The 13,507-nt window shown below is 46.4% G+C and overlaps 1 protein-coding gene across 1 annotated transcript; it reads left to right on the top strand.

The window, feature by feature from the left end:
* Window positions 1-803: 803 nt before the first annotated feature.
* On the top strand, window positions 804-13,507 carry onecut3a (one cut homeobox 3a). Its single transcript, XM_068743480.1, has 2 exons — window positions 804-1,839; window positions 13,215-13,507. Exons 1-2 carry the CDS (start codon window positions 804-806, stop codon window positions 13,505-13,507), a joined length of 1,329 nt encoding a protein of 442 aa, XP_068599581.1.

Genomic DNA, 13,507 nt, shown 5'->3' with positions numbered 1-13,507 from the left:
CAGATGACTATTTAAATATTTATTTCGTTCAAACACTATATTTAATTAGGATTCACAAGCATGTTAAATTCACGAGCCAAAAAATTAACATGAAAGAGGCTTGGCTGTGTAAACTAAAGGGCGTCTTCCATAGAAGCTGAGGTTTTCCATTACACGGGGGCCAAATCTGACACGTCAATTAATATTTAACCTTCAAGAGAGGTCTCACGTGTGTTCCTGGCGCCTCGTCAACCCGTTTTATCAGAGAAGCCAAAGCGCAAGTCTTTCTTATCCATGCGTAAATGTTGCGCATACTGCGGAGGATAGCGGCTCTCTGTTTTAGCCTAACAAGTGTTTAATGCAATCTTTCTTTCAGGAATTTGAGGTTCATTGTGCAACAACATATAGGGGCCAGTGACGTCAGCTCAGCCACCGATGGAGAGCGCGAGTGCGAGTGTGCGCCACAGAGGCGCGCACATGCGCACTGGCACGAGCTCGTTTTAACGAGCGCGGGCACGTCAATATACACACAGAGAGCAGAGAAGGGCTTTGGGTGTAGTGGGCAAGGTGTTTTACAGCGAGAGAAAACCAGACAGCCGCGCACATTCACGCGCACTGAGCAGAGCAGAGGTTTTGCGGCGCAGCTTGCGTGGTGGCCGGGGAACCGATCTTTTAAAACCATGCTGGATTGACTGCAGAGCGGCAAGTACAATCAATGGCTTGGGTTTGAAATCGTTCGAAATTTATCGGAAAGGAGTACGTGTTAGCGCGACAGCGAGGGGGGGAGAGCAGCGAGAGGGGTGGGAATAAAGATCCGTCCAGCGATGGAGCTTACAATGGAAAACATCGGAAATCTGCACGGTGTCCCTCACTCCCATCAAACCAGCGACTTGATGAACTCTCCACACGCGCGCCAGTCGTCGCATCGGAACTTGGTGTCGCACGGACGCTCGGCCATGGTGTCCAGCATGGCTTCGATCCTGGAGGGCGCCGGGGACTACCGCACAGACCACGCGTTGTCCGGGCCCCTGCATCCCGCAATGAGCATGTCGTGCGACTCCGGGATGAGCCTGAGCAGCACCTACACCACGCTCACGCCACTGCAGCACCTGCCTCCCATATCCACCGTCTCGGAGAAATTTCACCATCCGCACCCGCATGCTCACCATCATCCGGCGCACCAGCGGCTCGCAGCGGGGAATGTCAGCGGGAGCTTCACCCTGATGAGGGACGACCGAAGCCTCGCCTCCATGGGTAACCTTTACGGCCACTACCCCAAAGACATGTCCGGAATGGGTCAGCCCCTGTCCCCTTTGTCCAACGGTCTGGGGTCTTTGCATAGCTCTCATCAGCAGACTCTCGGCGCCTATGGTCCGGGGGCGCACCTCTCCAACGACAAGATGATCTCCTCCGGAGGCTTCGAGTCCCACGCCGCTATGCTGTCCAGGGGCGACGAGCACCTGAGCCGCGGTCTCGGGGGCCACGGCGCTGGGCTCATGGCATCCTTGAACGGCTTACATCATCACAGCCACCCGCACTCTCAGGCAAACGGCTCCATGCTGTCAGACCGGGATCGGCAGACAGTTGTGGGAGGCGGGCAGGGCGCTGGGTCGGGGCAAGTTGAGGAGATAAACACCAAGGAGGTGGCACAACGAATAACGGCAGAGCTTAAGCGCTACAGCATCCCCCAGGCCATTTTTGCTCAGAGGATCTTGTGCCGGTCCCAGGGAACACTGTCTGACCTGCTGCGGAATCCTAAACCATGGAGTAAACTCAAGTCGGGCCGAGAGACATTCAGGAGGATGTGGAAGTGGCTCCAGGAGCCAGAGTTTCAGCGGATGTCGGCCCTGAGGCTTGCAGGTGAGTGAGGAGACAGCTCCCAATCCGAGCGATGTCCAGGGATCAATTAGAAGTCAATGTGGCGAGACTCTCAATAGATGCTCAAACAGACATTACTAGAAGTTATTAGTCGATTGTATCGAGTAAAACTTCACCATGACAGTCGGGGTGTTAAATGTTGGGGGGAAATCTATATTTTGACTAATGTTACCATCCTTGCAACGCCGGACGAGTTATAAACAAAAGCGAAGACGCTTTTTTATTTCACTATAAAGCACCAAAAATGCAAAGAGCCAGGATGTGGTGCTGGCATTTACGCACGCATATAGAGAGGGTTTACGCACTGGCGGGCCAAGGAGCTCTTTCCCTCTCACTCTATCTCACACATGCACGCACACAGAGAGAGAGAGCGCGCGCAAACAAAGGATATCAAAGCAGGATGACATCAAGATTGATTTCATCATGTAACTATCAATTTCGCTTTGAACTCTTTTGAATAAAACAAACTTTATGTGATATTCTTCCCCTGCCAAATAAACGTAAACAAGAATCGCCTGAGGCCTGGTCAGAGTCGGAGGAGCATGACCCCTTATGGATCAATATTTCAGGTCCAGGCGTCCTCTTTCAGAGAAGCGCACTGATAAATGATCGATTTGGACGTGAAAGACAGAGAGACACAAACAGATGCGTCTTTTCTCAGTTTTGTGTTGTCTCTGGGATATCTCGGCTCCAAGATTTCAGCCTGAGATTGAGAAGTGGTGACTGTTGTGTTTTCTGTTATCTGTGCACGCACACGGGGACAGAAATGACTGATCAGGCAGAGAAAACTCGGCTCGCCGCGCGTTTGCTTTCACAGTTCATCTCTTTTAGTCAGTCTTTTTTATATTTTGTATACTCTGGGATATGGACTTATACATTCCTGACAGCTTTAAACGCGCACACCTGGTAAACAGAACGCAAAAAACATGATTGGCGTTCGTTTTGTGAATGAGGGGGGGACCCCTCTCGTTGATGTTTGTGTAAAGGCCCCTGTTTAGCCAAAACGTCAATCAGTCTGTGAGTCGTATTTCAGAGAACAGTTCAATTAAGCGGATATAGTGGCATATTTTAGTTCCAGTCAATGCCCTATTGAAAAGCACTTAATGGCATGTAAATTGTTCCTTTGCGCATTTAGTGGGGTTCTGGTAAATAAAGATTTAAACACTCCACAATTGTCTCTTTAAGTGCCACTGCTGTTAAAGCTAATTGGGCTGTGGGGTTTTATATCTTCCACACACTCGGCATCAGGATAACCCCCCCCCGCCCCAATCCAATTGACATGTTGGAGTGGCACACCTACTGCATATAAATGCCGGGGCCCATGAGGGAAGATGGTTGGAAAGTGTGTGAATGCGTGTGGTCCACGCATGTGCGTGCGTATTTGATTGCAGAATGTAAATGAGAACTGCATTTAAATTTTACTCCGCGGTAAAAGCTGCAGTATTAGTACCTCCAGCATAAACGTTCTCATGGGGGAGATCAGACCATGTAACAAAGGTTATACGTATATTTTTATTTTGCTATGTGTTAATATATTAATATGTTAATTTTTCTAAACGCTGGGTTTATTTTGTGTTGTGCTGCCACAGGTCTCACACAAAAATCCAGATGGGTAAAATGACAAATGACCTGTATGTAAATGAGGGGAGCAGCGTTTTAGTTGCTGCATTTAAAAATCACCATTATCCTCGGCGCGCATGTGGGCTGGGAGTGGGAGTTGAGGGGGGGGGGGGGTCGCTCGGCCACGTCAATCAATAAATTCAAATTACTATTCCAAATTCATCACAGTCACACAAATCAATGCAGCTGCCCTGCTTAGCTAATGTGAAAACACCAGTGTCTGCGCGCGCGCGCGCGCGCACACACACACACACACACACACACGACAATCCACCCCTGCAGGAAAAAAATGGAGATAGGCCGGATTGTGGGGAATGCGTGCCCTTCACGCTTAACATCTCCTAATGCAACGAGGCCAAAGACCCACAGGCTCCCCCACCCATTGTGATCTTAGTGTGCAGATAGATACACAACACACAGCCCCCAACCCCCCCCCCCCCCCCCCCCCGCCGCCTCTTTAGCATTTTAAACCGTAATAAAAAAATATTAATAGAAGAAGAAAGGAGCCGGCGAAGTGAGGGTTGGAAGGCATTTAAAGATCGCATTAACGATGAAAACAATTCGTCTTTGCATCTGTGTTGAATTCCACACTCCATCTCAATGTATTTGGTCGGGTCGATACAGCCCTGATCGATAAGGATAGCCAGTGCATCTATCAATTATCCCGCCTCAGCACTCTCTCCCATTGGTCTCTCCCCTGGAGCGGAGAGGGGGGGAAGCAGGAAAGGGAGGGGGGGGGGGGGGGGGGGGGGTAGCTGTTATTTAAAAACGCCATTGCACACCTTTTACTTTGCTGTTTGATGGTTGTAATTCACGCTCAGCTTATTATCTCACTTCATTATGAAGTCGGTTTAACATGCATAACACATATTTTCAGACAGATGTTGAACAATAAGTCGCCTCACCAAATATCTGCTATAACATAATCCTTCATTCTTATTTGTGATGGTGAGCAGCCACAGAAGTATAACTTGTTATCATTTTGCTGGTCGTGTGTGCAGGTCAAGCCCCCCCCCCCCCCCAAAAAAAGAGGCCTCGGCCATATTCCAATGACTCCACTCCGTTTACACAGGCTTAATCCAATACTCCTCCCCGTCCACCATCCCCCAACCTTCACGCAGGGACCCTCCCCACGTCGAGCTCTTTCATAAATAAAACTATATTTATTAAGTTAGTTGCCGTGTAGACTGAACCCTTCTCTTTAGGCTGTAGTTATTAAAAGCGAAATAAATAGAGCTTTTTTTATGACTTGTTGCATCAAACTGCTGAAAGTAGAATACATCATACACGGCTTGAATCGCAGTTGTTTTATCTTCATGCGGATGAAGGTTAAAAGCTTTTCTTTTCCCTCCACGATGAAGCGCGAGTTCCTGCGGGTCAGTTCCAGGGCGCTGTCCGTGGTGCTGAAATATGCGTCAGGGCATCTCCTCGCTTTCTCGAGGACAGTTCAAGGTGGTGAACTGGAGTTCTACAAACACAGAGTTAATAGCGTTCTCCTCGGCCCTAAACACCATTATTTCATCCAACAGCTTCCATCAATCAATATTACAATCCACAATGGCGTCAATCACAACAGCCCACTCCCCGCGTTCGAGTCCGAACAAAGCCAAGGGGGGGGGGGGGGGGGGGATTCCATTTAAATGACCGCTTATTTGAGGCTTCATAATATAAACCAGAGGTCGTTTTTTATCTTTGATGCCAACCAAAATATCACAGAGCAGCAAAAATAGCCAAGAGTCCTGCCTAAGCAAGTTTAAATCGGCTGAGGCATTAAGGTGTGATTGACGCGGTTTTATCTTTAACAGGATTTTTTTTTTCTTCTTTCTTATGGAGATGGCTTGATGTTAGCCTGCGAAATGATCGATCGCTACTTTAATAATAGATGTCTGAGGGGAAGATGGAGGGCAGCTGCGGTTTCTGGTCGTTCGTTAAGCAGAGCAGCACCGTGTGCTGTAAGTATTGAGACAAGCGTGTACAAGCATCGCCTTTGAAATCCTCTGGTGGGGGGGAAGCAACAGTCTTTTTTTTTTTTTTCTTTTTTTTACCTCGAGGCTATTTTGTTTTAATCCCGGCTTCAGTGTATCTTATTCCATGTGAAATGACATCTCACGCCTTGTATCATTATGTGCAACCCGGCAAGGAAGAGCCATGGTCTGAGTGGCGGTTATTGTCAATTTTAAATTCGCATGAATCCATAGGCTGATAAAGATGAATTCATTGAATGAATAATGAGAAATTGCAGAGGGATGCTGTCAGACACGGACCATCACGTATACATCCTTAAATCGCTATATAGGAATTTGTTCGCATGATGTTGCAGCTTCTCTCGTTTCCACACGACATCAGCGCGCAGCCCGCGCGTCGGATCGCATTCTCTCCCGTATATGTGATCGGGATGGAGATTGCGTCTGCGCCACATTCTTCGGCCGATCTGGCGAGCTCTGAATCTGTATCGATTTCCATTCCATCTCTGGAGTTGCGCCATGCACCCATGCAACCCCCCCCCCCCTCTTCGCCATGCAACACCAATTTCTCCCATTAACAGCCTTCCAAACACACAAGAGAAAGCCTGCTCCCGGTGCTTGGCTTGTTGCGCACCTCGCCGCGTGCTCTGGTCAAAACAGTCAAATCCCGACTGTTAAAATTCAGGGAGGTTATTTCTGTGATGGAGCATGAGACGACTTTAAAGTTCACAGACGGTTAACCTCGTTTCGCTCGTTATACATCCCACCCACCCACCCACCCACCCACACGCTGCCGTCCCGCATACTGCTCTGCCCAAGTCAAACCTTAGTATTCAAAATAATGCGGTTTTAATAGAAATCAGATTCGCTACAGAAGAAGCAGCCAGCATCGTCTTCCACTTACTCACCGACTCCTCTTCCTCAGACACACACACACAATTCGTTCCATTTCACACGGGGGGGGGGGGGGGGGGGGGGGGGGCGTGTTGTGCAATTATAAATGCAGTATAGAGGTCTGGACTGTGTACAGTCTCGAATACCGTCTCTTCTACTTTAGATGATCAATTCCTACGCTACGCCGTCGCCCCCTCGCCAAACCGGATCGATAGGAGAGAATGACCTTTAAATCAAATTGCTGGCAGAGTGGACTGAATACACGCTGCGAGCATCAGACGGTTAATATCCCCAACGCCATCTTGCAAAAATAAAAATAAAAAGAATAAAAAAAAAAGACCTTAATTCCAGATGGTCGTAATTAAATGTCATTATTCGTATATACATGCACTCTGGAGTCTGACGTCATCGCAAAAAGAGATTGCGTGTTTTGGGTGTGAAGACGAACAAACAAATCATACTGTGGTGACTTTTGACCCGCGACAATCTGCAGCGGCTGACAAAAGAGGAGCTTGTTCCAAAGAGCAGCCTGTTGGGCAACTGCATTTTTACTGTTACGCAATGGCTCGCCGTTACAGTTACGGCTGGGCCTATTTGAGCGGTTCTCAATCTGTGTCCAACGCGCTGCTGCTTATCTGACGACCGGGCAGGCCATCGGGCATTAAAGGCCCGATAATGGCTTGTTTAATGCGCACCCAAATAATACGAGGCAAGGACATTGTTCCTGCGCGCAATGAAAGAGAAAGGACGAGTCCAATGAGTTTCTGAATCAGCAAGAAGTCATTTCATCTCCTGTTAGGTGTTAGATTCTTTATCCCAGACAAATACTTATGAATTATTCCCCTTAATTTTAAATTTGGGGGAAAATACGTCATATTTATTTTGTGGGAGAAGCTATTTTAAAGTAGTCCTTTAAGTTTGTTTCCCTCGTTGAATAAATATAAAATAATGAGAGCAATACACATTTGAATGAAATAAATACACTATTTTTAGTCAACTTTAATGCGTGATCTCCGCGTAGAGCTCGTTGGGCCTTTTTTGAAATGAGAATCTAAATGGCTTGTACAGAACCTTGGTGTATAGGTCTTTCAACTGGGTCGATCGCAACAAAACCGCAAACACGCGCGCGCGCGCACACGCACGCACGCAACCCGAAACTCCGGTTGGGTAACCCCACACAGATCAACAAAGGAGCAAAACGACTGTGAAATCAATTGATGAATGAATCATTGTCAGCATAAACAGCATTTATATCGTGTTATTAAATATAACAAAAAGGTTGCGCGTTATTCTGCAATTAGTCAAATCATTAAAAACGTGACTATTTATTCTTCAGTTATTTATTCGGGATATATGAATGTTTTTAAAAAACTGCAAAGCGTCTGCGTGGGGTTTGTATGAGTAGATTTTTATTTTCATTAGATTAGACTACAAATTATTCTATTTCCAAATATCAATTGTTAAAAACAATATTTCGACTGTTGTGTTTGTTTCCTTTTTACCTCCAGCATATGTAGTGTCAATAAATAAATAAATACATACTCTGAATTACATACTTTTTTTTGCATTAATTTGCTAAATAAAATAAACCCCAATAAATAAATATACCCTTAAGTGCAATATTCCAACGTGGATAACGCACAGTCATAATTTATTTCATTAAAGATAATTTATTTAGCATCAGGGAAAATAAACCAAATTAAAATATCTCTGTTAACCTTTGGCATGATTAAATGAGAACAGTATTGAATTGAATCTGGAAAAGTCCTACACAGCATCATCACGAGCTGATCCCCCTTCACAAATAAGAAATTAATAGAAAAGTGACAAATGACATTTGACAATTAGGAGAATATTTCAATAAAATAATTTTAAAATCTCTACACATCAACACGAATGACGTAAAGCCGACTTTATCCGAAGGCATCTCTCGATATTCAGTCAAGAGAAGAAGCCAATTGTGAGACAGCCTCAGAAGACAAATAAAAAGTCAGCGACTTCCTTTAAATCTTCTTCTGTTTTCTTTTAATTTCGCTGTAAATGAGCCAAATGGCCGGTTTACAGAGATCTAAGAAGTGTGTAAAATCTATCCAGCACATGAAAAGAGTCTTTAAGCTTTGCCACCGGTTTCACATCCGCATGATCCCCAGACATGCGGCACTATTGACCGGCCACAGAGCCTCCTCATCCTCCGCGCACCTGCACCGCAGAAGCAAAGGTTATTTGTTTTAATGCTAATTGTAAATAAGGTTCATGGGGTGAGATGAATTTTAAAGCTGTTAAAGAGTTTATTTATTGATCACTTTAAAACCCACTCTTGATAAATTCATAAACGAGCCTGTCATGACGAATTTATCTGTAGCGGGCCCACACCTGTTGTCTGTGGGAAGCGACGCCCACGCCTGCGTCTGCAAAATAAAGCTTCGTGATAATCACCGCTATACATCACGCACAGCTGCTCGAAGCAATTATGAGTGAAATCAATGACAACCATAGGAGTATCACTCTAACTGTATGGAGGCAGTCATACAAATATGAGGCGCATGCAGATGATGTTAAACTGCCCCCCCCCTCAAAAAAAAAATTCAGTCATATGGCTCTCTCAATGGCTCAGTGCCTTTAATTATGTAAAACCTCATAAGGAGCGGGATCATCACGGGGAGCAGCCTTTAGGTTATTGATTTTCTTTTTTAGGTGCACCGACACACGTTGGGTTAAACACAGAACTTATCGGGTGCATCTTGTGCATTTCAAACTGAATGAAAGCACGTTAAATTGTTCTTTAATTACTTGTATAAAAAAAAATCTTGCGGACAGACAAGCGGAGACTGAGTTGAGAGGAGACGTGGATGGAACTGGATCAGGGCGTATAACTGAGTCCAGGTTATTGAAGTGCTGGAGAAGAAATGCCTCGCAGCTGAGGTGCAGAAGAGACAAACAAACAAATTGTGCTGCTTTATCAGTTTATTAACACCAATTCGCACTCATTACATTAAGGAGTATTGAGTTGTGAGTGTTTGGGCCTGGTGAGAGAGAGAGAGAGAGAGGGGGGGGGGGGAAAAGAAAGGGCGAAGAAAGGGGGAGCTTGGCATTGCCCTGCAGCCAGAATATAAATAGACTTATAGTCGAGATATCAAATTACGCAATGATTCGTCTTACAATCTGCACCTAAACGCAGACTGCGCATATTATTATTAGAGGAGAGGAGTGTTATCAATAAGAATCTGCGTGGGAGGCGCCGAATCGGACCCTTCCACTGTACCAAGAGGACTGCGGGTGCGCCTCTCACACCGGCAGGAGACCCAGGAGCAGGAATCATTTCAGATGCAGATAATCATGGTTTTATACACCACTACAGGCCGCTTGACTTTCTCATTATGAGCAGGAAGGGCAGTGATGATCAATAAATGATTAGTGTTCGAGATGGACTCAAATCCAGCGACGGGAGAGGCCTGACGCAGCTGTACAGACGCACCGGGCGATCATTCACTTATTTTCCTCTTTTACCCCCCCTCAGCCGGGTCATCACGCATATATGTACTTCCTGGTGTGTTTTTGCGTCTCCACCCCCTCCTCCAAGGCATAATTAATTAGATGAACTGAATTTCACACACGAATTATTCACGAATCTATCGATCAATATTGAACACCCAGGGCCTTTCTCTTAACCTCGCCCGGTTTGTCGTGAGGCAAAGAATATTAATGTCATCAGTGGAAGAGAAATGAGCAGAAGTTATCGTTTCAAGCCAAAAGGATAAGTCGGAAAATTATACCCATTAGAGAATTTGCTATAATAAAGAGCCCGCTTTATCCATAAATTCCATTCAGCGGCCTCTATAAATGATATTCACGGGGATTACGCGCGGGCGCCTGCTTTGAATTCGTGGGGAATAACCTTAAAATAAGAAATAAAAATGTTAAACTAAAGACTAAAGTCCCAGATTGGACATTATTAATCAATCCTATTCTAGGTCAGCTCCTGATCACAGCGCGCAATGGAAACCACACTTCTCTCTCGTTGCTGCAGCAGAAAGTACCAAACAGGATTGTCCAGTTGCTCTTTGTGCATGACTTTATGTCGGTCTCTCATACTGTAGCTCTAAAAGCTGCAATGATCGATTTTTTTTTCCTTTCTGCGCCGAGCTTGGTTCAGTAATCAGGGCCCCCTTCCTCCCAGATCGATCGATATTGATTACTAAATCCAACGCCTGTAGCAAAGGCAGCGGCGCTGTGCTGTGGCGCCCTGTGCTGCCGGGCCACAGCGAGAGCGACACCTGCCGACTGCAGCCGCACAAAGCAATCGGTCGATGAGATGGCGGGACGTGCGTGACTCCGCCGTGCGTGGAGGAGAGAGACGCTCGGTGAGAGCTTATCGTCAAGGGATCGGCTTTGCTTCACACGTTCTTGCGCAGAAAGATATCCCTTGTGGATGTAAAGTCAAAGAGTTCTCCCTTAAAAAAATATATTATATCTCCGGAGATTTAAGAGAATGGAGTTCTAAAATGTGTGACTAAAATACCGACCCAGTTCTTGGTTTCATGGAAAACAAAGGCCACAAATTAGAGTGAGAATATTCTTGCCATCCGGAAGTTGCGTAAAAGAAACAGAACGCAGGGCGACTCCAATAATAAATCCATATAGACATAATAATATTAACAGCATTATTCTGAAAGGAATGAGTGATGTCATGAACTGTTGCTGTAAAGAAAATCTTAAAATGTGTTCTTTGTTTAGGATTTGCACCTTTTCCAGTAATTACAGAATATACAGTATTTCATAGCGTACCAGATCCTGCATGTTGTGATGCTTCCGTCTGGTGATGCTCTGCACTGCTCCTCCTCGGTCTTCAAACAGAGATCCTCCCTGCATGTGCGGGCTGATCGTCCTGCTGGGAAACAAATCCTCTCCCACACAACTTAAAGCCAGACAGTCTTTGCTGAACAGATGCGGTAGCTTCCGCGGCCTGGAGGGAGCCGATGCATTGCAGGTCAGCCTAATTGGAATAAAGAGAACGTCCCACATGGGGATTTGAGTATCCAGTTATCACCATTTTGGGCAACATTCAACGAGAGTGTGTGTTAATTTTCTTTCAGTTTGAAAGATTTTGACCACTAAGGAGGACAAACATTATTTATTATAAGTTATAGAATCTCGCATTTGTTCACATTTCATGGTTTATCCTGAAGAACCTGATCTGAGATTTTCTTCTCAAAATAGGCGATGAAGAGACATCGTTGCTCCTTCGGCTGCAACTCATTATTCAAAGCACGCGTACAGTTATAAACGCTGCATGCACTTGTTTGCGGCATATTATCAGCGTGCGTGCGCGCCTGTGTGACAAACCACGTGCAGCTGCAGTGTTGATTTGAAATATGAAAATGATGGATGGACCCGTTTGCAGGTTAGACATCTGTAGTAAACAGATTGGACTGCAATGGCTGATCAATGGGCTCTGTTCCACTGTAATTAGACACACAGCGCCACTGCTTGGCTCCAGCCACTTCAGCATAATCGCAGCCCCCCCCCCCCCCCCGCCCCCAGACACACATTCACACACCAGTGCACACACAAGTAGAACATTAAAAAAAAAGTCTGTTCTCAAATGCATCAAGAAACACACAGGGTGTGAGAGTGAGACATTATTGGCGGCGAGTCTGAAAGTATCAAACGGTACCAAGAAGCAGCAGGTGGAGACCCCACAGGGACGGCGTCTTTCTCTCTCTCTCCTATTCACTGCTGTTTTATTGAGACTGTGGGGAAGCTGAGAAGGACACACAGTCTGTTCTGGCAAGACTTCGATCCTCAGCCAGCATGGGAGCATGTGGCAGCAGAAGTGGTGCCTTAACCAGCGCGCACACACACACACACACCTTTCAACATCCTCTCTGGGTGCCGTTTCTGCTTTACCCACAATACAACACTCTATTAACTATTAATTTCTGTGTTCGCAGCCTACAACATCTTCCAAGCCCTCAACCCCCCCCCTCCAAAATCTCAGAATGTGCTCGCTGTGCTTTCTTTTGAAAATTGCTCTGCGTATGGGAAAAGGGCCCGTAGCAGCCGGTGCATGCACCTTTCCAGCGTTTGTCTTTGAGGGGGGGGTTATAAATACCCTCTCAGAGCTCAATAGAGTGGGCTCCAGTGTGTTATGTTTGAAGTAGCAGACTGTAGACCTGCTGGGGGGGATTCTGACCCCAGTCCCAACAGAGAACCCCCCCCAATTCCTACAGCAAAGTCAGTCAATATCTCTCTCTCCTTCACTCACTGCCCCGCCCTTCTCTTTTCAGCTCCTCCATGCACGCACAAGTACACACACACCGTCTTACTCCTCTGTGTTTTCAGTTCTTTTCTTTCTCTTCTTTCTTTCCCTCCATCCATCCTTTCTCTGTCTCAGATTTCCACACACACACACACACACACACAGAATGCCTACTTTTGTGCAACAGTCACTCAGTCCCCCATTGCGACTCAAACTGCATTAATATTGAATCAAACAGCAGTGTCTCCAGCTAGCAGGCAGCAGCCAGCCCCCCCCCCCCTCCTCACCCCATCTTTCTCTCACCGCGGGCTGGGTCCCTGTCTGCACTCTACAGGATGGAATGAATATTCCCACTGGGCTGGAGGCATGGACTCGCTTTAAATCAACTTTAATATGGCAAAAGAGATGGAGCTATAGAATCTCAGCTGGTGTATAAACTAGTATTTAATGTGTCTAAGTACTGGCTAATGATTTAGCTACTTTACTTTCCTATAGTATCTGATATTATTGACTCATGAATGTGTGTAACTTTCGTATATTTACCTGGCTTTGTGTTTCCTTTCCCCTCTTTGCTTCCCACTCTCATCCCCATCCCTCCCACCGCTGCCATCCACACCAAGCCTGCAAGCGCAAAGAACAGGAGCAACACAAGGACCGCAACACGGCACCCAAGAAACAGCGTCTGGTCTTCACCGACCTGCAGCGGCGCACACTTATCGCCATCTTCAAGGAGAACAAGCGCCCATCCAAGGAAATGCAGATCACCATCTCCCAGCAGCTCGGCCTGGAGCTCAGCACCGTCAGCAACTTCTTTATGAATGCGCGCCGCCGGTGTGTGGACCGCTGGCACGACGACCACGGTGCCAGCCCCGGGCAGCCAGGCACGTCCGCTACCACCTTCTCCAAGGCCTGA

This window comes from Brachionichthys hirsutus, chromosome 9 (assembly GCF_040956055.1).
Source record: "Brachionichthys hirsutus isolate HB-005 chromosome 9, CSIRO-AGI_Bhir_v1, whole genome shotgun sequence".
Lineage (NCBI taxonomy): Eukaryota > Metazoa > Chordata > Actinopteri > Lophiiformes > Brachionichthyidae > Brachionichthys > Brachionichthys hirsutus.
Note: the sequence above shows the minus strand (reverse complement) of the source record. Positions and strands in the feature narration are given on the sequence as shown.